Genomic DNA, 25,516 nt, shown 5'->3' on the forward strand with positions numbered 1-25,516 from the left:
ACTGGGGCTCACCTGGGGGCACTGGGGACACCTGGGGGCACTGGGGGCACCTGGGGGCACTGGGGGCTCACCTGGGGGCTCACCTGGGGGCACCAGGGCTCACCTGGGGGCACTGGGGGCACTGGGGACACCTGGGGGCTCACCTGGGAGCTCACCTGGGGGCACTGGGGACACCTGGGGGCACTGGGGGCTCACCTGAGGGCATCTGGGGACACCTGGGGACACCTACGGGCACCTGGGGGCACTGAAGCTCACCTGGGGGCACCTGGGGGCAGCTGGGGGCACTGGGGGGAGCTGGAGGGAACTGGGGGGAGCTGGGGGCACCTGGGGACACCTGGGAGGTGTCAGAGGAGAATTTGAGGACTCTGTGAGGACAGTGAGGAGGTGGGGAGTGCTCCAGGTGAGTTCAGGTGAGCTCCAGTGAGCTCCAGGTGAGCTCCAGGTGAGCTCCAGTGAGCTCCAGTGAGCTCCAGGTGAGCTCCAGTGAGCTCCAGGTGAGTTCAGGTGAGCTCCAGTGAGCTCCAAGTGAGCTCCAAGTGAGCTCCAGGTGAGCTCCAGTGAGCTCCAGTGAGCTCCAGGTGAGCTCCGAGTGAGCTCCGGGTGAGTTCAGGTGCGCTCCAGTGAGCTCCAGGTGAGTTCAGGTGAGCTCCAGTGAGCTCCAGGTGAGCTCCAAGTGAGCTCCAGGTGAGCTCCAGGTGAGCTCCAGGTGAGCTCCAGTGAACTCCAGGTGAGCTCCAGGTGAGCTCCGGTAGAGCTCCAAGTGAGCTCCAAGTGAGCTCCAGGTGAGCTCCAGGTGACCACGGAGCTCTATGAGTGACCACAAGGTGGCGGCCGAGACCTCTGGGTGACCAGCACAGCGTCCAAACCCTTCTGCAGGTGCCCCCCACCCCCCCCAGGTGACCCCCACCCCCCCCAGGTGACCACTGAGTCCCCCAACCTCAAACACCTGAACACCCCCAGCCCTGTCCCCACCTCCTGACCCCGCCCAGGTGTGCCCAGGTGACCCCAAAACCCCTCCCAGGTGTGCCCAGGTGACCCCAAAACCCCTCCCAGATGTGCCCAGGTGTGCCCAGGTGACCCCAAAACCCCTCCCAGGTGTGCCCAGGTGACCCCAAAACCCCTCCCAGGTGTGCCCAGGTGACCCCAAAACCCCTCCCAGATGTGCCCAGGTGTGCCCAGGTGACCCCAAAACCCCTCCCAGGTGTGCCCAGGTGTGCCCCAAAATCCCTCCCAGATGTGCCCAGGTGACCCCAAAACCCCTCCCAGATGTGCCCAGGTGTGCCCAGGTGACCCCAAAACCCCTCCCAGGTGTGCCCAGGTGTGCCCCAAAATCCCTCCCAGATGTGCCCAGGTGACCCCAAAACCCCTCCCAGATGTGCCCAGGTGTGCCCAGGTGACCCCAAAACCCCTCCCAGGTGTGCCCAGGTGACACCAAAACCCCTCCCAGGTGTGCCCAGGTGTGCCCAGGTGACCCCAAAACCCCTCCCAGATGTGCCCAGGTGACCCCAAAACCCCTCCCAGATGTGCCCAGGTGTGCCCAGGTGACCCCAAAACCCCTCCCAGGTGTGCCCAGGTGACACCAAAACCCCTCCCAGGTGTGCCCAGGTGTGCCCAGGTGACCCCAAAACCCCTCCCAGGTGTGCCCAGGTGACCCCAAAACCCCTCCCAGGTGTGCCCAGGTGTGCCCCAAAATCCCTCCCAGATGTGCCCAGGTGACCCCAAAACCCCTCCCAGATGTGCCCAGGTGTGCCCAGGTAACCCCAAAACCCCTCCCAGATGTGCCCAGGTGACCCTGAAGCCCCTCCCAGGTGTGCCCAGGTGTGCCCAGGTGACCCCAAAACCCCTCCCAGGTGTGCCCAGGTGTGCCCAGGTGACCCCAAAACCCCTCCCAGATGTGCCCAGGTGTGCCCAGGTGACCCCAAAACCCCTCCCAGATGTGCCCAGGTGACCCCAAAACCCCTCCCAGATGTGCCCAGATACGCCCAGGTGACCCCAAAACCTCTCCCAGGTGTGCCCAGATGTGCCCAGGTACCCCCAAAACCCCTCCCAGATGTGCCCAGATGTGCCCAGGTGACCCCAAAACCCCTCCCAGATGTGCCCAGGTGTGCCCAGGTGACCCCAAAACCTCTCCCAGATGTGCCCAGATGTGCCCAGGTACCCCCAAAACCCCTCCCAGATGTGCCCAGATGTGCCCAGGTGACCCCAAAACCCCTCCCAGATGTGCCCAGGTGTGCCCAGATGACCCTGAAGCCCAGGTGTGCCCAGGTGTGCCCAGGTGACCCCAAAACCCCTCCCAGGTGTGCCCAGATGTGCCCAGGTGTGCCCAGGTGACACCAAAACCCCTCCCAGATGTGCCCAGATGTGCCCAGGTGACCCCAAAACCCCTCCCAGGTGTGCCCAGGTGTGCCCAGGTGTGCCCAGGTGACCCCAAAACCCCTCCCAGGTGTGCCCAGATGCGCCCAGGTGACCCCAAAACCCCTCCCAGGTGTGCCCAGGTGTGCCCAGGTGACCCCAAAACCCCTCCCAGGTGTGCCCAGATGTGCCCAGGTGTGCCCAGGTGACCCCAAAACCCCTCCCAGATGTGCCCAGGTGTGCCCAGGTGACCCCAAAACCCCTCCCAGACGTGCCCAGGTGTGCCCAGGTGACCCCAAAACCCCTCCCAGGTGTGCCCAGGTGACCCTGAAGCCCCTCCCAGGTGTGCCCAGGTGTGCCCAGGTGATCCCAAAACCCCTCCCAGGTGTGCCCAGGTGTGCCCAGGTGCGCCCAGGTGACCCCAAAACCCCTCCCAGGTGTGCCCAGATGTGCCCAGGTGTGCCCAGGTGACCCCAAAACCCCTCCCAGGTGTGCCCAGATGTGCCCAGGTGTGCCCAGGTGACCCCAAAACCCCTCCCAGATGTGCCCAGGTGTGCCCAGGTGACCCCAAAACCCCTCCCAGACGTGCCCAGGTGTGCCCAGGTGACCCCAAAACCCCTCCCAGGTGTGCCCAGGTGACCCCAAAACCCCTCCCAGGTGTGCCCAGGTGACCCTGAAGCCCCTCCCAGGTGTGCCCAGGTGTGCCCAGGTGATCCCAAAACCCCTCCCAGGTGTGCCCAGGTGTGCCCAGGTGTGCCCAGGTGACTCCAAAACCCCTCCCAGGTGTGCCCAGATGTGCCCAGGTGTGCCCAGGTGACACCAAAACCCCTCCCAGGTGTGCCCAGGTGTGCCCAGGTGACCCCAAAACCCCTCCCAGATGTGCCCAGATGACCCCAAAACCCCTCCCAGATGTGCCCAGGTGTGCCCAGGTGACCCCAAAACCCCTCTCAGGTGTGCCCAGGTGACCCCAAAACCCCTCCCAGATGTGCCCAGGTGTGCCCAGGTGACCCCAAAACCCCTCTCAGGTGTGCCCAGGTGTGCCCAGGTGACCCCAAAACCCCTCTCAGGTGTGCCCAGGTGTGCCCAAAACCCCTCCAGGTGTGCCCACATGTGCCCAGGTGACCCCAAAACCCCTCCCAGATGTGCCCAGGTGTGCCCAGGTGACCCCAAAACCCCTCCTGGGTGTGCCCAGGTGTGCCCAGGTGACCCCAAAACCCCTCCCAGGTGTGCCCAGGTGTGCCCAGGTGACCCCAAAACCCCTCCCAGGTGTGCCCAGGTGTGCCAAGGTGACCCCAAAACCCCTCCCAGGTGTGCCCAGGTGACCCCAAAACCCCTCCCAGGTGTGCCCAGATGCGCCCAGGTGACCCCGAAACCCCTCCCAGGTGTGCCCAGGTGTGCCCAGGTGTGCCCAGGTGTGGCCCCTCACCTGCTCCTCGGTTTTGAGGTCCCCGAAGTCCTTGAGGAACTCGGCCTCGGACGGGAACTGGGCGGGCTCCAGGAAGTGCAGGAGGCTGAAGAGCTCCTCCACCGTGTTCTGCAGCGGCGTCCCCGTCAGCAGCACCTTGTGCTCCTGCAGGTGAGAGCAGGTGAGGGCAGGTGAGCACAGGTGAGAGCAGGTGAGCACAGGTGAGCACAGGTGGGCACAGGTGGGCACAGGTGAGCACAGGTGAGGACAGGTGAGGGCAAGTGAGCACAGGTGAGGACAGGTGAGCACAGCTGACCACACCTGGGGACACCAAAAACGGCCGCGGACCTCCAAGAGGTCACCTGGGACCTCCCAGGAGTGACCAGGCTCCCCCCAGGAGTCACCAAAACTCATCAGGAGCATCCCGTGCATGAGCCCAGGTGTGCCCAGCTGTGCCCAGGTGCACCCAGGTGTGCCCAGGTGAGCTCCAGGTGTGCCCAGGTGTGCCCAGCTATGCCCAGGTGAGCTCCAGGTGTGCCCAGGTGCGCCCAGGTACACCCAGGTGTGCTCAGGTGAGCTCCAGGTGTGCCCAGGTGTGCCCAGGTGAGCTCCCCTGGAGGCCAAACCTCTGCCAATCACCTCCAGGTGCCCCCAGCTCCACCCCATTGATCCCAAACTGCTCCCACACCCTCCCAGGTGAGCTCAGGTGTGCTCAGCTGTGCCCAGCTGTGCCCAGGTGCGCCCAGGGCACCAAGGTGTGCCCAGGTGAGCTCCAGGTGTGCCCATGTGTGCCCAGGTGCACCCAGCGCACCCAGCTGTGCCCAGGAGAGCTCCCCTGGAGCCCAGGCTGACCCCCACCCCCTGCGGGCGGCGCGGCCCCGCGGCGCTGACCAGGTCCATGTGCTTGAGGCTGTCGAGCAGCTTGCAGTGGCGGTTCTTGAGGCGGTGCGCCTCGTCGATGACCACGCAGCGCCACTCGACCTCGCGCAGCTCGGGGCAGTCGGACAGGATCATCTCGAACGTGGTGATGAGCGCGTCGAACTTGTAGGCGCCGGGGATCAGCCGGCCCTGCGGGCAGGTGAGGGACAGGTGAGCACAGGTGTGCCCCAGGTGTGTTACAGGTGTGCCCAGGTGTGTCAGTGATCCCATACAGGTGTGCCCAGGTGTGCTACAGGTGTGCCCAGGTGCATTACAGGTGTGCCCATGTGCATTACAGGTGTACCCAGGTGTGTTATGGGTGTGCCCAGGTGTGTCAGTGATACCATAGAGGTGTGCCCAGGTGTGCCCAGGTGTGTTACAGGTGTGCCCCAGGTGTGCCCAGGTGTGCCCCAGGTGTGCCCAGGTGTGCCCAGGTGCATTACAGGTGTGCCCCAGGTGTGTTACAGGTGTGCCCAGGTGTGTCAGTGATACCATACAGGTGTGCCCAGGTGTGCCCAGGTGTATTACAGGTGTGCCCAGGTGTGTTACAAGCGTGTCAGTGATACCATACAGGTGTGTCCAGGTGTGTTACGAGTGTGCCCAGGTGTGTCAGTGATACCATAGAGGTGTGCCCAGGTGTGCCCCAGGTGTGCCCCACAGGTAAGCGAGCTCACCTTGGCGTCCTTGCAGTACATCTCGTACTGCTGGATCATGTGCCGCGACGCCAGGCTGCCGTGGGTGTGCCCAGGTGTGCCCAGGTGTGTCAGTGATACCATACAGGTGTGCCCAGGTGTGCCCCAGGTGTGCCCCACAGGTAAGCGAGCTCACCTTGGCGTCCTTGCAGTACATCTCGTACTGCTGGATCATCTGCCGCGACGCCAGGCTGCCGTGGTAGACGATGGTGTTGAGGCCGGTCCAGGTGCCGAACTCGCGCTCCCAGTTGGTGATGGTGGACAGCGGCGCGATGACCAGGAAGGGCCCCCGGACGCCGGCGCCGTGCACCTCCTGCAGGAAGGCGATCGACTGGATGGTCTTGCCCAGCCCCATCTCGTCGGCCAGGATGCAGTTCTGCCTGAGGGACAGGTGAGGGACAGGTGAGGGACACACCTGAGACACACCTGGGACAGGTGAGAAGCCTGGACAGGGACAGGACAAGGGGAATGGGAGGAGCAGGTGTGGACCAGGAGGAGAACGGGAGCAGCAGGAGGAGTGACCAGCAACAAAGTGGCCACGAGGATGAGAAAGGGACCAGGAAAAGGTGACCACAAGGAGGAGGAAGTGACCAGGAGAAAGTGACCACAAGGAGGAGAAGGTGACCAAGAAAAGGTGACCACAAGGAGGAGAAAGTGACCAGGAGAAAGTGACCACAAGGACGAGAAGGCGACCAAGAAAAGGTGACCACAAGGAGGAGAAAGTGACCAGGAGAAAGTGACCACAAGGACGAGAAGGCGACCAAGAAAAGGTGACCACAAGGAGGAGGAAGTGACCAGGAGAAAGTGACCACAAGGAGGAGAAGGTGACCAAGAAAAAGTGACCACAAGGAGGAGAAGGTGACCAAGAAAAAGTGACCACAAGGAGGAGAAGGTGACCACAAGGAGGACAAGGTGACCAAGAAAAGGTGACCACAAGGAGGAGAAAGTGACCACAAGGAGGACAAGGTGACCAAGAAAAAGTGACCACAAGGAACAGAGAGGGGACCAGCAGAAAATGACCACAAGGAGGAGAAAGTGACCACAAGGAGAACAGGGTGACCAAGAAAAGGTGACCACAAGGAGGAGAAAGTGACCAGGAAAAAGTGACCACAAGGAAGAGAAGGTGACCACAAGGAGCAGAAAGTGACCACAAGGAGCAGAAAGTGACCACAAGGAGGAGAAGATGACCACAAAGAGGAGAAGGTGACCAAGAAAAGGTGACCACAAGGAAGAGAGAGGGGACCAGCAGAAAATGACCACAAGGAGGAGAAAGTGACCACAAGGAGAACAGGGTGACCAAGAAAAGGTGACCACAAGGAGGAGAAAGTGACCAGGAAAAAGTGACCACAAGGAAGAGAAGGTGACCACAAGGAGCAGAAAGTGACCACAAGGAGCAGAAAGTGACCACAAGGAGGAGAAGATGACCACAAAGAGGAGAAGGTGACCAAGAAAAGGTGACCACAAGGAAGAGAGAGGGGACCAGCAGAAAATGACCACAAGGAGGAGAAAGTGACCACAAGGAGAACAGGGTGACCAAGAAAAGGTGACCACAAGGAGGAGAAGATGACCAAGAAAAGGCGACCACAAGGAGGAGAAAGTGACCACAAAGAGGAGAAGGTGACCACAAGGAGGAGAAAATGACCAAGAAAAGGTGACCACAAGAAGGAGAAAGTGACCACAAGGAGGAGAAGGTGACCAAGAAAAGGTGACCACAAGGAGAAAGTGACCACAAGGAGGAGAAGGTGACCAAGAAAAGGTGACCACAAGGAGGAGAGAGGGGACCAGCAGAAAGTGACCACAAGGAGGAGAAAATGACCAAAAAAAGGTGACCACAAGGAGAAGAAAGCAACCAGAAGAAGGTGACCCCAAGGAAAACGAGGTGACCAGAAGAAAACGACCCCAAAGAGCACAAACAGAGCAAGACAAAGCGACCACAAGTAGCACCAGATGACCAAGAGAAGATGACCATCAGCATGAGATGACCACGAGGCCAAAGCGAACAGAAGCACGAGATGACCACGAGGACAAGCTGACCGCGACAACAGAGTGACCGCAACGAGAACGAGGCCACCACAAAGATGACCACGAGGACAACGCAGACAGCGCCAACGCTACGGCCACGAGGACGGAGTGACCCCAGGGGCAGAGTTGGCCACCAGGACGTCCTGGCCAGGCTGACCAGGTGGCCTCACCTGTTGTACCAGTTGAAGAGCAGCCAGTTGACCCCTTCCAGTTGGTACTCGCGCAGCTGGTTGTGGTTCTTGTACTCGTGCGACGCCTCCAGCTTCTTCCAGGCCCCGGCCTGGGGGCGCGGCTGGGCGGGGACGGGGGAGGGACAGCGGTCAGGGAGGCCCCAAAACGCCCGAAAACGCGAATAAACGAGCCCAAAATGGCAAAAGGAGAGCCCGAGACGTCAAAGAAACGAGCCCAGAAAGATCAAAAATGACCCCAAAATTGACCAGGAATGAGCCCAAAATGACCAGAAGCTGACCCTAAAACGTCCAGAAATGGCCCCAAAATTGGTAACGAATGACGTCAAAAATGGAAAAAAAATTACTCCAGAAACATCAAAAATGAGCCCAAAATTGACCAGGAATGAGCCCAAAATGACCAGAAAATGACCAGAAACTGACCCCAAAACGTCCAGAAATGGCCCCAAAATTGATAACGAATGACGTCAAAAATGGAAAAAAAATTACTCCAGAAACATCAAAAACAACCCTAAAATTGACCAGGAATGAGCCCAAAATTGACCAGAAACTGACCCCAAAACTGACCCCAAAACGTCCAGGAACGGCCCCAAAATTGATAACGAATGACGTCAAAAATGGAAAAAAAATTACTCCAGAAACATCAAAAACAACCCTAAAATTGACCAGGAATGAGCCCAAAATTGACCAGAAACTGACCCCAAAACTGACCAGAAACGGCCCCAAAATTGATAACGAATGACGTCAAAAAAGATCAAAAATGACCCCAAAAGGACCAGGAAAAAGCCCAAAATGACCAGAAACTGACCCCAAAACTGACCAGAAATGGCCCCAAAATTGATAACGAATGACATCAAAAAAGACCCCAAAATGGACCAGGAATGAGCCCAAAATGACCAGAAAATGACCCCAAAACTGACCCCAAAACGTCCAGAAACGGCCCCAAAATTGGTAACGAATGACGTCAAAAATGGAAAAAAAATTACTCCAGAAACATCAAAAACGACCCCAAAATTGACCAGGAATGAGCCCAAAATGACCAGAAACTGACCCCAAAACGTCCAGAAATGGCCCCAAAATTGATAACGAATGACGTCAAAAAAGATCAAAAATGACCCCAAAAGGACCAGGAATGAGCCCAAAATGACCAGAAAATGACCAGAAACTGACCCCAAAACTGACCCCAAAACGTCCAGAAATGGCCCCAAAATTGATAACGAATGACATCAAAAAAGATCAAAAATGACCCCAAAAGGACCAGGAATGAGCCCAAAATGACCAGAAAATGACCAGAAACTGACCCCAAAACGTCCAGAAACGGCCCCAAAATTGATAACGAATGACGTCAAAAATGGAAAAAAAATTACTCCAAAAACATCAAAAACAACCCCAAAATTGACCAGGAATGAGCCCAAAATTGACCAGAAACTGATCCCAAAACTGACCCCAAAACGTCCAGGAACGGCCCCAAAATTGATAACGAATGACGTCAAAAATGGAAAAAAAATTACTCCAGAAACATCAAAAACGACCCCAAAATTGACCAGGAATGAGCCCAAAATGACCAGAAACTGACCCCAAAACTGACCCCAAAACGTCCGGAAATGGCCCCAAAATTGATAACGAATGACGTCAAAAAAGATCAAAAATGACCCCAAAAGGACCAGGAATGAGCCCAAAATGACCAGAAAATGACCCCAAAACTGACCCCAAAACGTCCGGAAATGGCCCCAAAATTGATAACGAATGACGTCAAAAAAGATCAAAAATGACCCCAAAAGGACCAGGAATGAGCCCAAAATGACCAGAAGCTGACCCTAAAACGTCCAGAAACGGCCCCAAAATTGATAACGAATGACGTCAAAAATGGAAAAAAAATTACTCCAGAAACATCAAAAACAACCCTAAAATTGACCAGGAATGAGCCCAAAATTGACCAGAAACTGACCCCAAAACTGACCCCAAAACGTCCAGGAACGGCCCCAAAATTGATAACGAATGACGTCAAAAATGGAAAAAAAATTACTCCAGAAACATCAAAAACAACCCTAAAATTGACCAGGAATGAGCCCAAAATTGACCAGAAACTGACCCCAAAACTGACCAGAAACTGACCCCAAAACGTCCAGAAATGGCCCCAAAATTGATAACGAATGACGTCAAAAAAGATCAAAAATGACCCCAAAAGGACCAGGAATGAGCCCAAAATGACCAGAAAATGACCCCGAAACTGACCCCAAAACGTCCAGGAACGGCCCCAAAATTGGTAACGAATGACGTCAAAAATGGAAAAAAAATTACTCCAGAAACATCAAAAACGACCCCAAAATGGACCAGGAATGAGCCCAAAATGACCAGAAACTGACCCCAAAACTGACCCCAAAACGTCCAGAAATGGCCCCAAAATTGATAACGAATGACGTCAAAAAAGATCAAAAATGACCCCAAAAGGACCAGGAATGAGCCCAAAATGACCAGAAACTGATCCCAAAACTGACCCCAAAACGTCCAGAAATGGCCCCAAAATTGATAACGAATGACGTCAAAAATGGGGAAAAAATACCCCAAAAAGATCAAAAATGACCCCAAAACGAGCCAAAAATTACCAGAAACTGACTCCAAAACTGACCCCAAAACATCCAAAACAGCCCCAAAATTGACCAGGAATGACATCAAGAAAGATCGAAAATGACCCCAAAAAGAAAAATGTCCCCAAAATGACCAAAAACTGACCCCAAAACTGACCCCAAAACATCCAGAAATGGCCCCAAAATTGATGAGGGATGACATCAAAAACGGGAAAAAATGACCCCAAAATGACCAGGAATGAGCCCAAAATGACCAGAAACTGACCCCAAACCTGACCCCAGAACTGACCCCAGAACTGACCAGAAACGGCACCAAAATTGACCACGAATGACATCAAAAATGACCCCAAAAAGATCAAAAATGATCCCAAAATGACCCCAAAATGACCAGAAACTGACCCCAAAACGACCAGAAATGGCCCCAAAAATGACCAGGAATGACGTCAAAAATGGGGAAAAATGACCCCAAAATGACCAGGAGTGACCACAAACCCAGCCCGAAACTGACCCCAAAATGCCCCCAAATCACCCCAAAAACACCAGCAACGGTAAAAAACGACCAAAACCGTTAACAATCGACCCCAAATGGCCCCAAACCGACCCAAAACGTTAAAAAATGACCAAAACCGTTAACAATCGACCCCAAATCACCCCAAACCGACCCAAAATGTTAAAAAACGACCAAAACCGTTAACAATCGACCCCAAATCACCCCAAAACCACCAGCAACATAAAAAAACGACCAAAACCATTAAAAATCGACCCCAAATCACCCCAAAAACACCAGCAACGGTAAAAAACGACCAAAACCATTAACAATCGACCCCAAATGGCCCCAAACCGACCCAAAATGTTAAAAAACGACCAAAACCGTTAACAATCGACCCCAAATCACCCCAAAACCAACCCAAAACGTTAAAAAAATGACCAAAACCGTTAAAAATCGACCCCAAATGGCCCCAAACCGACCCAAAACGTTAAAAAACGACCAAAACCGTTAACAATCGACCCCAAATCGCCCCAAACCGACCCAAAATGTTAAAAAACGACCAAAACCGTTAACAATCGACCCCAAAACACCCCAAACCAACCCAAAATGTTAAAAAACGACCAAAACCGTTAACAATCGACTCCAAATCACCCCAAAACCACCAGCAACATAAAAAAACGACCAAAACCGTTAACAATCGACTCCAAATCACCCCAAACCGACCCAAAACGTTAAAAAATGACCAAAACCGTTAAAAATCGACCCCAGATCACCCCAAAACCACCAGCAACGTTAAAAAACGACCAAAACCGTTAAAAATCGACCCCAGATCACCCCAAAACCACCAGCAACGGTAAAAAACGCCCAAAACCGTTAAAAATCGACCCCAAATCACCCCAAAACCACCAGAAACGTTAAAAAACAACCAAAACCGTTAAAAATCGACCCCAAATGGCCCCAAACCGACCCAAAACGTTAAAAAACGACCAAAACCGTTAACAATCGACCCCAAATCACCCCAAACCGACCCAAAACGTTAAAAAAATGACCAAAACCGTTAAAAATCGACCCCAAATGGCCCCAAAACCACCAGCAACATAAAAAAAACGACCAAAACCGTTAACAATCGACCCCAAATCGCCCCAAACCAACCCAAAATGTTAAAAAATGACCAAAACCGTTAACAATCGACCCCAAATCACCCCAAACCGACCCAAAACGTTAAAAAAATGACCAAAACCGTTAAAAATCGACCCCAAATGGCCCCAAACCGACCCAAAACGTTAAAAAACGACCAAAACCGTTAACAATCGACCCCAAATGGCCCCAAACCGACCCAAAACGTTAAAAAACGACCAAAACCGTTAACAATCGACCCCAAATCGCCCCAAACCGACCCAAAATGTTAAAAAAATGACCAAAACCGTTAAAAATCGACCCCAAATCACCCCAAAACCACCAGCAACATAAAAAAAACGACCAAAACCGTTAACAATCGACCCCAAATCACCCCAAAACCACCAGCAACATAAAAAAAACGACCCAAACCATTAACAATCGACCCCAAATCACCCCAAAACCACCAGCAACGGTAAAAAATGACCAAAACCATTAAAAATCGACCCCAAATCACCCCAAAACCACCAGAAACGTTAAAAAACAACCAAAACCGTTAAAAATCGACCCCAAATCACCCCAAAACCACCAGCAACGGTAAAAAATGCCCAAAACCGTTAAAAATCAACCCCAAATCACCCCAAAACCACCAGCAACGGTAAAAAACGCCCAAAACCGTTAAAAATCGACCCCAAATCACCCCAAAACCACCAGAAACGTTAAAAAACAACCAAAACCGTTAAAAATCGACCCCAAATCACCCCAAAACCACCAGCAACGGTAAAAAATGCCCAAAACCGTTAAAAATTGACCCCAAATCACCCCAAAACCACCAGAAACGTTTAAAAATGACCAAAACCGTTAAAAATCAACCCCAAATGGTCCCAAACCGACCCGGAACGCCGGGAAGTGTCCGCAGTGACCGCAGTGTCCGCAGTGACCGCAGTGACCGCAGTGTCCGCAGTGACCGCAGTGACCGCAGTGTCCGCAGTGACCGCAGTGACCGCAGTGTCCGCAGTGTCCGCAGTGACCGCAGTGTCCGCAGTGACCGCAGTGACCGCAGTGACCGCAGTGACCGAGGCCGGCGCTCACCTGGCGCTTCAGCTCGGGGTGCCGGGCCTGGATGCGGCGGAATTCGGCGATTTTGGCCTCGTCCACGTCCTCCTGCAGCTCCCAGGTGCTGTCCTCGTAGGGCAGCGAGCACCACTTGACCAGGTAGTACACCACGGGCTGCGGACAGAGTGACCACAGCAGCGGTCAGCCGGTGGTGACCGTGCCCTGGTCAGCTGGCACCGTGGGCTGGGGGCACTGACCATGCCCTGGTCAGCCAGGACCATGGGCTGGGGGCACTGACCATGCCCTGGTCAGCTGGCACCGTGGGCTGGGGGCACTGACCATGCCCTGGTCAGCTGGCACGGTGGGCTGGGGTGGTGACCATGCCCTGGTCAGCTGGCACCGTGGGCTGAGGGCACTGACCATGCCCTGGTCAGCTGGCACCATGGGCTGGGGTGGTGACCATGCCCTGACCTCGAGGGACCAAAATTTGGGGGCACTGACCACTCCCTAGAACCTCAATTTTGGGGTTCTGCCACCACCGAACCCTAAAACACCCAAAATTTTGGGGTTCTGCCACCACGAAATCTGGGGAAAAACCCCAAAATTTTGGGTTCTACCTGCGCTGAGCCCATCAAAAATCCCCATTCTGGGGTTCTACCACCACGAAATCCACGAAAAATCCCAATTTTGGGGTTCTACCACCACGAAATCCACGAAAAATCCCAATTTTGGGGTTCTACCACCACGAAATCCACGAAAAATCCCAATTTTGGGGTTCTAACACCTCTAAATCCAAGAAAATACCCCATTTTGGGGTTCTACCACCCCTGAATCCACAAAAAACCTCAATTTTGGGGTTATTTCACGCCTAGATCCACGAAAAAATCCCAATTGTGGGGTTCTACCACCCCTAAATCCATGAAAAACCCCAATTTTGGGATTCTACCACCCCTAAATCCACGAAAAATCCCCATTTTGGGGTTCTTCCACCCCTAAACCCACAAAAATTCCCAATTTTGGGGCCCCCCGACCTCGCCGTTGTCCTTGTCCACGCTGTGGGACTCGTCCAGGATCCGATCGACCTCCACGTAGTCGGGGTTGAAGGGCTCTTCATCCTGGGGAAAAAAGCCCCAAAATCCCCGTTTTTCTCCCCAAAATTCATTTTTACCCCAGATCCCTGGTTTTTTCCCCCCAAAACACCCGTTTTTCCTCCGCAAATCTCAGTGTTTCCCCAAAACCCCCAGATTTTCACCAATTCCAGATTTTCCAAAAAAACAAAGTGGTTTTCCTCTCAATTCCTCATCTTCCCACTTCCCCATTTCTTCCTTCCAAACCCTTCCTTTTTCCCCCCCAAAATCCCCATTTTTCCCCCAAAAATTCCCATTTCCCCCCCAAATCCTCATTATCCCCCCATCCCCATTTTTTCCCCTAAAACCTCGAATTTCCCCTCCCAAAAAACCTGAGTTTTCCCTCAAAACCCCATTTTTCCCCTCAGAACGCCCCGATTTTTCCCAAAACCCCCAGAAATCGCCCCGAACCTCGTGGAAAAAGTGGCGCATTTGGTTCATCTTGGTCTTGAAGCGCTTGAGCTTCTGGTGGATCCTCTTGTCCTTCTCCAGCTGCGCGATCGTCGCCCACTCGCAGTGCAGGTACGAGCTGGGGGCGGGGCCGGGGTCACACCTGGGCGCAGGTGAGGGCCCCGCCCACCCCGGGGAGCCCAAAACCGCTCAAAATGACCCCAAAAACGCTCAAAAATGACCCCTAAAACGCTCAAAAATGACCCCAAAAACGCTCAAAATTGAGCCCAAAAACACTCAAAAATGAGCGCGAAAACGCTCAAAAACTACCCCAAAAACGCTCAAAAATGACCCCTAAAACGCTCAAAAATGAGCCCAAAACGCTCAAAATGACCCCAAAAACGCTCAAAATTGAGCCCAAAAACGCTCAAAAATGAGCCCAAAAACGCTCAAAATTGAGCCCAAAAACGCTCAAAAATGAGCCCAAAAACGCTCAAAATTGAGCCCAAAAACGCTCAAAAATTACCCCGAAAACGCTCAAAAATGACCCCTAAAACACTCAAAAATGAGCACAAAAACGCTCAAAAATGAGCCCAAAACGCTCAAAAATTACCCCAAAAATGCTCAAAAATGACCCCGAAAATGCTCAAAAATTACCCCAAAAATGCTCAAAAATGACCCCGAAAACGCTCAAAAACTACCCCAAAAACGCTCAAAATGACCCCAAAACCGCTCAAAAACGACCCCGAAAACGCTCAAAAATGAGCCCAAAAACGCTCAAAAATGACCCCAAAACCGCTCAAAAATTACCCCGAAAATGCTCAAAAATGAGCCCAAAAACGCTCAAAAATGACCCCTAAAATGCTCAAAAATGAGCCCAAAACGCTCAAAATGACCCCAAAACCGCTCAAAAATTACCCCGAAAACGCTCAAAAATGACCCCAAAAATGACCCCAAAAACGCTCAAAAAATGACCCCAAAAACGCTCAAAAAATGACCCCAAAAACGCTCAAAAATTACCCTGAAAACATTCAAAAATGAGCCCAAAACCGCTCAAAAATGAGCCCAAAAATGAGCCCAAAAATGTTCAAAAACGACCCCGAAAATGCTCAAAGAACGAGCCCAAAAATGCCCCAAACCAACCCCGAAAACGCTCAAAAATGACCCCAAAAATGACCCTAAAAATACTCAAAAACGACCCCAAAAGTGCTCAAAAATGAGCCCACGAACACTCAAAAATGAACCCAAAACCGCTCAAAAACGAGCCCGAAAATGCTCAAAAATGACCCCAAAAACGCTCAAAAATGACCCCGAAAACAACCCCAAAAATGTTCAAAAAACGACCCCAAAACCGCTCAAAAACGAGCCCGGAATGAGCAAAACTACCAAAATAGTCAAAAATGACCCAAAACGATCAAAAGTGAGTCCAGAATGACCAAAAACTACCCCAGAGCGAGCAGAAATGACTCAAAATAGTCAAAAAGGAGCAAAAAAGAGTCCAAATAAGCAAAAATGAGCCTAAAGGCTCAAAAATCAACCAATACGATCAAAAATGACCCAAAATGACCAAAACCTGACCCCAAACTGACCCCAAAGTGACCAAAAGCTGACTTCAAGACTGACCCCACAAATGCTCAAAAATGACCCCAAAATGACCCGGAATGACCCAAAACGATCAAAAAAAAGCCCAAAATGACCCAAAATGACCCCCAAATGACCACGGATGACCCAAAATGACCACAGATGACCCCAGGTGTGACCAGGTGAGGTCACCTGGGGCGAGGCTCCTCCTGGACTCCACACCATCTCCCAAAACGCCCAAAATCGACCCCAAAGCCACCTTAAATGACCCCAAAATGACCACAAATGACCTTCAACGAGTAGGAATGACCACGAGTGACCACGAGTGACCACGAGTGACCACGAGTGACCTCTCCCCACCCCGTGGACCTCCCAGGACCTCCCAGGGCCACCTACTAATTTTTGTACTTGACGAAGAACTCCTCGGACTCCACCAATTGTCCCGACGGCAGCTGAGGAGGAGGAGGAGGGCGGGAGGAAGGTCAGGAGGAGGCCCTGGTGGTCACCTCGGGCCACCCCGGTGACCACCACAGTGACCACCGGCCTCACCTCCTTCTTGACCACGCGCATGGACAGGACCTTGTCCACGATGGCGGCGTCTTCCTCGCTCGGGTTCTCCTGGGGACGAGGAGGAGGAAGGTGAGGAAGGTGAGGAAGATGATGGACATGGAGAAGGTGAGGAAGATGATGGACGCGGAGAAGGTGAGGAGGATGATGGACATGGAGAAGGTGAGGAAGATGATGGACATGGAGAAGGTGAGGAGGATGATGGAAGCGGAGAAGGTGAGGAAGATGATGGAAGCGGAGAAGGTGAGGAAGATGATGGATGCGGAGAAGGTGAGGAAGATGATGGACGCGGAGAAGGTGAGGAAGATGATGGACATGGAGAAGGTGAGGAGGATGATGGACATGGAGAAGGTGAGGAAGATGATGGACATGGAGAAGGTGAGGAGGATGATGGACATGGAGAAGGTGAGGAGGATGATGGACAAGGAGAAGGTGAGGAAGATGATGGACAAGGAGAAGGTGAGGAAGATGATGGATGCAGAGAAGGTGAGGAAGATGATGGACACAGACAAGGTGAGGAAGATGGACGCGGAGAAGGTGAGGAGGATGATGGACGCGGAGAAGGTGAGGAGGATGATGGACATGGAGAAGGTGAGGAGGATGATGGACAAGGAGAAGGTGAGGAAGATGATGGATGCAGAGAAGGTGAGGAAGATGATGGACAAGGAGAAGGTGAGGAAGATGATGGACATGGAGAAGGTGAGGAAGATGGACAAGGAGAAGGTGAGGAGGATGATGGACATGGAGAAGGTGAGGAAGATGATGGACATGGAGAAGGTGAGGAAGATGATGGACACGGAGAAGGTGAGGAAGATGATGGACGCGGAAAAGGTGAGGAGGATGATGGACGCGGAGAAGGTGAGGAGGATGATGGACATGGAGAAGGTGAGGAGGATGATGGACATGGAGAAGGTGAGGAAGATGATGGACAAGGAGAAGGTGAGGAGGATGATGGACATGGAGAAGGTGAGGAAGATGATGGACAAGGAGAAGGTGAGGAAGATGATGGACGCGGAGAAGGTGAGGAAGATGATGGACACGGAGAAGGTGAGGAGGATGATGGACACGGAGAAGGTGAGGAGGATGATGGACATGGAGAAGGTGAGGAAGATGATGGATGCAGAGAAGGTGAGGAAGATGATGGACATGGAGAAGGTGAGGAAGATGATGGACACGGAGAAGGTGAGGAAGATGATGGACACGGAGAAGGTGAAGAGGATGATGGACATGGAGAAGGTGAGGAAGATGATGGACACGGAGAAGGTGAGGAGGATGATGGACATGGAGAAGGTGAGGAGGATGATGGACACGGAGAAGGTGAGGAGGATGATGGACATGGAGAAGGTGAGGAAGATGATGGACACAGACAAGGTGAGGATGATGGACATGGAGAAGGTGAGGAAGATGATGGACACAGACAAGGTGAGGATGATGGACATGGAGAAGGTGAGGAAGATGATGGACATGGAGAAGGTGAGGAAGATGATGGACACGGAGAAGGTGAGGAAGATGATGGACACGGAGAAGGTGAGGAGGATGATGGACATGGAGAAGGTGAGGAAGATGATGGACACGGAGAAGGTGAGGAGGATGATGGACATGGAGAAGGTGAGGAGGATGATGGACACGGAGAAGGTGAGGAGGATGATGGACACGGAGAAGGTGAGGAGGATGATGGACATGGAGAAGGTGAGGAGGATGATGGACATGGAGAAGGTGAGGAAGATGATGGACATGGAGAAGGTGAGGAGGATGATGGACGCGGAGAAGGTGAGGAAGATGATGGACACGGAGAAGGTGAGGAAGATGATGGACATGGAGAAGGTGAGGAGGATGATGGACGCGGAGAAGGTGAGGAGGATGATGGACATGGAGAAGGTGAGGAAGATGATGGACACGGAGAAGGTGAGGAAGATGATGGACACGGAGAAGGTGAGGAAGATGATGGACGCGGAGAAGGTGAGGAAGATGATGGACGCGGAGAAGGTGAGGAACGTGACTGAGGTGGGGATGGGGATGAAGGTCACAAGGATGGAGAAGGTGACGAAGATGATGGAGAAGGTGACGAAGATGATGGAGAAGGTGACAACGGTGAGGAAGGAGATGATGAAGATGATGGGGATGGAGAAGGTGAGGAAGGTGATGAAGATCAGGGAGATGGACACCGTGAAGGTGATGAGGATGGAGAACACCACGAAGGTGCAGAGGATGGAGAAGACCAGGAAGGTGATGGGGATGAAGGAGGGGATGAAGACGATGATGAGGAAGACACTGGGGATGAAGAAGTGAGGAAGGTGATGAAGATGAGGATGGAGTTGGGAGAAGGCGATGAAGATAGAGATGATGAAGATAAAGATGATGAAGATGATGAAGATGACGAAGATGGAGATGACAAAGATGGACATGATGAAGATGAAGATGATGGAGACGATGGAGGTGACAGGGATGAAGACGATGAACGCGATGGGGCCGGGGAAAGACGACGGAGATGATGAAGACGATGAAGACGAAGATGATGAGCTTGGCAGGAAGTGATGAAGACAGAGATGATAGAAATGAAGATGATGAAGATACCGATAATGAAGATGGAGATGATGAAAATTCAGATGATGAACACGGAAATGATGAAGATGGAGATAACGAAGATGGAGACGATGAACGCGGAGATGATGAAGATGGAGATGATGAAGGTGGAGATGACGAAGATGGAGATGATCAAGATGGACATGACGAAGATGAAGATGATGAAGATACAGACGATGAAGAAGGAGATGATGAAAATGGAGACGATGGAGATGGAGATGATGAAGACAGAGATAACGAAGATGAAGATAATGAAGATGGAGATGACAGAAATGAATATGATGAAGACAAAGATGATGGACATGGAGATAACGAACGTGGAGATGATAAAAATGAACATGATGAAGATGAAGATGATGAGGATACAGACGATGAAGATGGAGACGATGAAGATGGAGATGATGGAAACAGAAATGATAAAAATGAAGATAATGAAGATGAAAATGATGAAGATGGCGATGACAGAAATGAAGATGATAAAGATGAAGATGATGGAGATGGAGATAATGAACATGGAAATGATGGAGATGGAGATAATGAACATGGAGATGATAAAAACGGACACGATGAAGATGAAGACGATGAAGATACAGATGATGAAGATGGAGATGATGGACATGGAGACGATGGAGATGCAGATGATGAAGACAAAGATGATAGAAATGAAGATGATGAAGATACCGATAATGAAGATGGAGATGATGAAAATTCAGATGATGAACACGGAAATGATGAAGATGGAGATAACGAAGACAGAGACGATGAACATGGAGATGATGAAGATGGAGATGACGAAGGTGGAGATGACGAAGATGGAGATGATCAAGATGGAGATGATCAAGATGGACATGATGAAGATGAAGATGATGAAGATACAGACGATGAAGGAGATGATGAAAATGGAGACGATGGAGATGATGAAGATAGGGATAACAAAGATGAAGATAATGAAGATGGAGATGATGAAGATGGAGATGACAGAAATGAATATGATGAAGACGAAGATGATGGAGATGGAGATAATGAACGTGGAGATGATAAAAATGGACATGATGAAGATGAAGATGATGAGGATACAGACGATGAAGATGGAGACGATGAAGATGGAGATGATGGAAACAGAAATGATAAAGATGAAGATAATGAAGATGAAAATGATGAAGATGGCGATGACAGAAACGAAGATGATAAAGATGAAGATGATGGAGATGGAGATAATGAACATGGAAATGATGGAGATGGAGATAATGAACATGGAGATGATAAAAACGGACACGATGAAGATGAAGACGATGAAGATGGAGATGATGGACATGGAGACGATGGAGATGCAGATGATGAAGACAGAGATGATAAAAATGAAGATGATGAAGATACCGATAATGAAGATGGAGATGATGAAAATTCAGATGATGAACACGGAAATGATGAAGATGGAGATAACGAAGATGGAGACGATGAACGCGGAGATGATGAAGATGGAGATGATGAAGGTGGAGATGACGAAGATGGAGATGATCAAGATGGACATGACGAAGATGAAGATGATGAAGATACAGACGATGAAGAAGGAGATGATGAAAATGGAGACGATGGAGATGATGAAGATAGAGATAACGAAGATGAAGATAATGAAGATGGAGATGACAGAAATGAATATGATGAAGACGAAGATGATGGAGATGGAGATAATGAACGTGGAGATGATAAAAATGGACATGATGAAGATGAAGATGATGAGGATACAGACGATGAAGATGGAGATGATGGAAACAGAAATTATAAAGATGAAGATAATGAAGATGAAAATGATGAAGATGGCGATGACAGAAATGAAGATGATAAAGATGAAGATGATGGAGATAAAGATAATGAACACAGAGATGATAAAAATACACATGATGAAGACGATGAAGATACAGACGATGAAGATGGAGATGACAAAAATGAAGATGATGAAGACAGACATGAAGAAGATAGAGACGATAAAAATACAGATGGTGAAGATGCAAATGATGAAGATGAAGATAACGAAGACGAAAAAGAAGATGACGAAGATGGAGAGCATGAAGACGGACGTAATAAAGATGGACGTGAGAAAGATGACAGAAACAAAGATGGACGTAACGAAGATGGAGACGATGAAGATGACAGAAACGAACATGGAGACGATGAAGATGAAGATGACGAAGACGAGGATGGCCACGACGAGGCCGAGGAGGAAGGGCACCCACCACGAAGAACTGCATGGACGGCAGCGCGTCGCCGTCGTGCTCGGGCGGCGGCGGCGCCGGGGGCTGCTCCGGCCGCGCCGGCCCCGTCACGTCCAGCTCCTCGTCCTCCTCGTCGTCCGTGATCTTGATGTCCAGGTCCTCCGTGTACTTCTTGCGCTTGACCTGCCGGTTGGAGCGGCGCTTCTGGGGGGACGAGCGCGGGTCAGCCACGCCCCGCTGACCGCTCCCGCCCCCGCTGACCGCTCCCGCCCCCGGGTGGACACCTGGACGCTGCTGTCGTCGTCGTGGCGCGGGGACGGCGCCGGCAGCACCTCGGAGTCGGAGTTGTCCGAGGACGCGTTGCGCTTGCGCTTCTTGCCCACCACCGGCGTGATGGTGCTGCGGGAGAGTGACCGGAGTGACCGGAGGGACGGCTGACCACCAGAGCCGCGTGGCCGCCGCGGTCAGGGGGCCATCACAGCCATAAAAAATGAAGCCGGGCGACCGTTAAGGTTTAGTGACCACCTAGGCCACGGTTTGGTGACCACCGCAACCACAGGTGGGTGACCATCAAGGCCAATGATGAATGACCACCAAGGCCGAGGCTGAGCAACCACCAAGGCCATGGTTAGGTGACCACCAAAGCCAAGGCCGGGTGACCACTGCGGTTAGGTGACCGCTCTGGTTGGCTGACCACCAAGGCCATGGTTAGGTGACCACCAAAGCCAAGGCCGGGTGACCACTGCGGTTAGGTGACCACTGTGGTTGGCTGACCACCAACACTGTGGTTAGGTGGCCACCAAAGCCAAGGCCGGGTGACCACTGCGGTTAAGTAACCCCTGTGGTTGGGTGACCACCAAGGCCATGGTTAGGTGACCACCAAGGCCAAACCCAAAGACCCCTGTGCTTAGGTGACCCCTGTGGTTGGCTGACCACCAAGGCCATGATTAAGTGACCACCAAGGCCAAACCCAAAGACCCCTGTGCTTAGGTGACCCCTGTGGTTGGCTGACCACCAAGACCATGGTTAGATGACCACTGTGGTTAGGTAACCACCAAGGCCAAACCCAGATGACCACTGTGCTTAGGTGACCACTCTCGTTGGCTGACCACCAAGACCATGCTTAGGTGACCACCAAGGCCAAGCCCAGATGACCACTGTGCTTAGGTGACCACTCTCGTTGGCTGACCACCAAGACCATACTTAGGTGACCACCAAGGCCAAGCCCAGATGACCACTGTGCTTAGGTGACCACTCTCGTTGGCTGACCACCAAGACCATACTTAGGTGACCACCAAGGCCAAGCCCAGATGACCACTGTGCTTAGCTGACCCCTGCACTTAGCTGACCACCAAGCCCAAGGCTGGGTGCCCCTCAAGCCCAACTGCTACTGACCACCAACACCACACCTGACCACACCGGACGCCCAAAGCCGAGTGACCGCCACGCCCACGCCGCTGCCCGCGCCGCCTCACCTGGCCTTGCCGCGCCCTTTGCTCTTGCTGCCGCCCTGGCCCTTCCCGCGCCGCGGCCGCTCCTCCTTGGCCGCGCCGCGCTCGCCGGGGCCTTTGCGGCGCCGCTTGCGCTCGCCCTCGTCCTCGGGCCGGACGCTGGGCAGCTCGTCCTCGTTGAGGACGCGGGGGATGTTCTGCTCGCCGCGGGCGCGGGCGCGGGCGATGGCCTCGGCCACGATGCGGTTGGCCTTCTCCTGCTTCTTCTGGTGCTCCAGCTTGCGGCTCTCGTCCGACGGCCCCCGCGCGGCCGGCGCGGCCACCGCGGCCACCTCGGCGCCGCTCAGCACCTTGACCACCGAGAGGCCGGCTGAGGAGCCGCCCGCCGAGGAGCCGGCCTGGGGAAAGGGCGGGGGGTGAGTGACCGGTCGGAGCAGGGGCGGGTGGCCACTGTGGCTGCGCGGCCATCAGGGGGCGAATTGCACGGCCATCACGGTGACCGCCAAGGTCGTGGATGAACGGCCACCGCGGCTGGGTGACCATCGTGATCACGGCTGGGTGGCCACCAAGGCCGTGCTTACGTGGCCAGCGCAGCTGGGTGACCGTCAAGATCACAGCTGGGTGACCGTCAAGATCACAGCTGGGTGGCCACCAAAATCACAGCTGGGTGGCCACCAAGGCCATGCTTATGTGGCCACCACGGCTGGGGAACCACCAAAATCACAGCTGAGAGACCACCAAGGCCATGCTTGGGTGGCCACCAAAGCCATGGTTAGGTGGCCACCACGGCTACGTGACCACCAAAATCACAGCTGGGTGGCCACCAAGGCCATGCTTATGCGGCCACCCCGGCTGGGGAACCACCAAAATCACAGCTGAGGGACCACCAAGGCCATGCTTGGGTGGCCACCAAAGCCATGGTTAGGTGGCCACCACGGCTACGTGACCACCAAAATCACAGCTGGGTGGCCACCAAGGCCATGCTTAGGTGGCCACCACGGCTGGGGAACCACCAAAATCACAGCTGAGGGACCACCAAGGCCATGCTTGGGTGGCCACCAAAGCCATGGTTAGGTGGCCACCACGGCTACGTGACCACCAAAATCACAGCTGGGTGGCCACCAAGGCCATGCTTAGGTGGGCACCACAGCTGGGGAACCACCAAAATCACAGCTGAGGGACCACCAAGGCCATGCTTGGGTGGCCACCAAAGCCATGGTTAGGTGGCCACCACGGCTACATGACCACCAAAATCACAGCTGGGTGGCCACCAAGGCCATGCTGGGGTGGGCACCACAGTCAGGTGACCACCAAAATCACAGCTGAGTGACCACCAAGGCCATGCTTGGGTGGCCACCAAAGCCATGGTTAGGTGGCCACCACGGCTACGTGACCACCAAAATCACAGCTAGGTGGCAACCAAGGACATGCTTAGGTGGCCACCATGGCTGAATGACCACCAAGATCACAGCTGAGAGACCACCAAGGCCATGCTTAGGTGGCCACCAAGACCATGCTTATGTGGCCATCACGGCTGGGTGACCACCAAAATCACAGCTAGATGGCCACCAAGGCCATGCTTAGGTGGCCACCACGGCTACGTGACCACCAAAATCACAGCTAGGTGGCAACCAAGGACATGCTTAGGTGGCCACCACGGCTGGGTGACCACCAAGATCACATCTGAGTGACCACCAAGGCCATGCTTGGGTGGCCACCAAGGCCATGGTTAGGTGGCCACCACGGCTGGGTGACCATCAAGGCTGCGGTTGGGTGACCATTAAGGTCAACATTACACGACCACCAATCCCCAATGAGTGACCACCAAGACCGACCCTGAGTGCCCACCAACTCCAACCTTGGCTGACCACCACCGCCACCCCTCAACGACCGCTACAGCCGAAGCTGAGTGACCACCACCACCCCGCTGACCGAGCCCCGTGACCGGAGTGACCACCACCGCCCTGCTCACTGACCCCTGTGACCAGAGTGACCACCACCGCCCCGCTGACCGACCCCTGTGACCAAAGTGACCACCACCACCCCGCTGACCAAGCCCCCGTGACCGGAGTGACCACCACCACCCCGCTGACCGACCCCTGTGACCAAAGTGACCACCACCACCCCACTGACTGACCCCCGTGACCAGAGTGACCACCACCGCCCTGCTGACCAACCCCCCTGACCAGAGTGACCACCACCACCCCGCTGACCAACCACCGTGACCGGAGTGACCACCACCGCCCCGTTGACCAAGCCCCCTGACCAAAGTGACCACCGCCGCCCCGCTGACTGATCGCCGTGACCTGAGTGACCACCACCGCCCTGCTGACCAACCCCCCTGACCAGAGTGACCACCACCACCCCGCTGACCAAGCCCCCTGACCTGAGTGACCACCACCACCCCGCTGACCGACCCCCTGGCCAGAGTGACCACCACCGCCCCGCTGATTGATCCCTGTGACCAAAGTGACCACCACCACCCCACTGACTGACCCCCGTGACCAAAGTGACCACCACCGCCCCGCTGACGGAGCCCCATGACCGGACTGCCCGGCACCGCCCCGCTGACCAACCCCCCTGACCAGAGTGACCACCACCACCTCGCTGACCGACCCCTGTGACCGGAGTGACCACCACCACCCCGCTGACCGACCCCTGTGACCGGAGTGACCACCACCACCCCGCTGACCGACCCCTGTGACCGGAGTGACCACCACCGCCCCGCTGACCGACCCCTGTGACCGGAGTGACCACCACCGCCCCGCTGACCAACC

General features: G+C 53.6%; 1 protein-coding gene across 1 annotated transcript in view; it reads right to left on the minus strand.

The window, feature by feature from the left end:
* Window positions 1-25,516, minus strand: part of CHD8 (chromodomain helicase DNA binding protein 8) — an 82,668-nt gene that overhangs the window by 45,917 nt on the left and 11,235 nt on the right. Inside the window, exons 4-15 of the mRNA XM_082299479.1 lie at window positions 22,764-23,137; window positions 21,573-21,687; window positions 21,310-21,492; window positions 16,475-16,543; window positions 16,322-16,377; window positions 14,366-14,483; window positions 13,859-13,942; window positions 12,864-13,001; window positions 7,560-7,681; window positions 5,504-5,747; window positions 4,649-4,825; window positions 3,779-3,922 (exon numbers count right to left, since the gene is read on the minus strand). Coding sequence (XP_082155605.1) covers window positions 3,779-3,922; window positions 4,649-4,825; window positions 5,504-5,747; window positions 7,560-7,681; window positions 12,864-13,001; window positions 13,859-13,942; window positions 14,366-14,483; window positions 16,322-16,377; window positions 16,475-16,543; window positions 21,310-21,492; window positions 21,573-21,687; window positions 22,764-23,137 — 1,824 coding nt within the window. The remainder of the gene's footprint in view (window positions 1-3,778; window positions 3,923-4,648; window positions 4,826-5,503; window positions 5,748-7,559; window positions 7,682-12,863; window positions 13,002-13,858; window positions 13,943-14,365; window positions 14,484-16,321; window positions 16,378-16,474; window positions 16,544-21,309; window positions 21,493-21,572; window positions 21,688-22,763; window positions 23,138-25,516) is intronic.

The sequence above is a fragment of the Coloeus monedula genome, assembly GCF_965178545.1.
Source record: "Coloeus monedula genome assembly, chromosome: 32".
Lineage (NCBI taxonomy): Eukaryota > Metazoa > Chordata > Aves > Passeriformes > Corvidae > Coloeus > Coloeus monedula.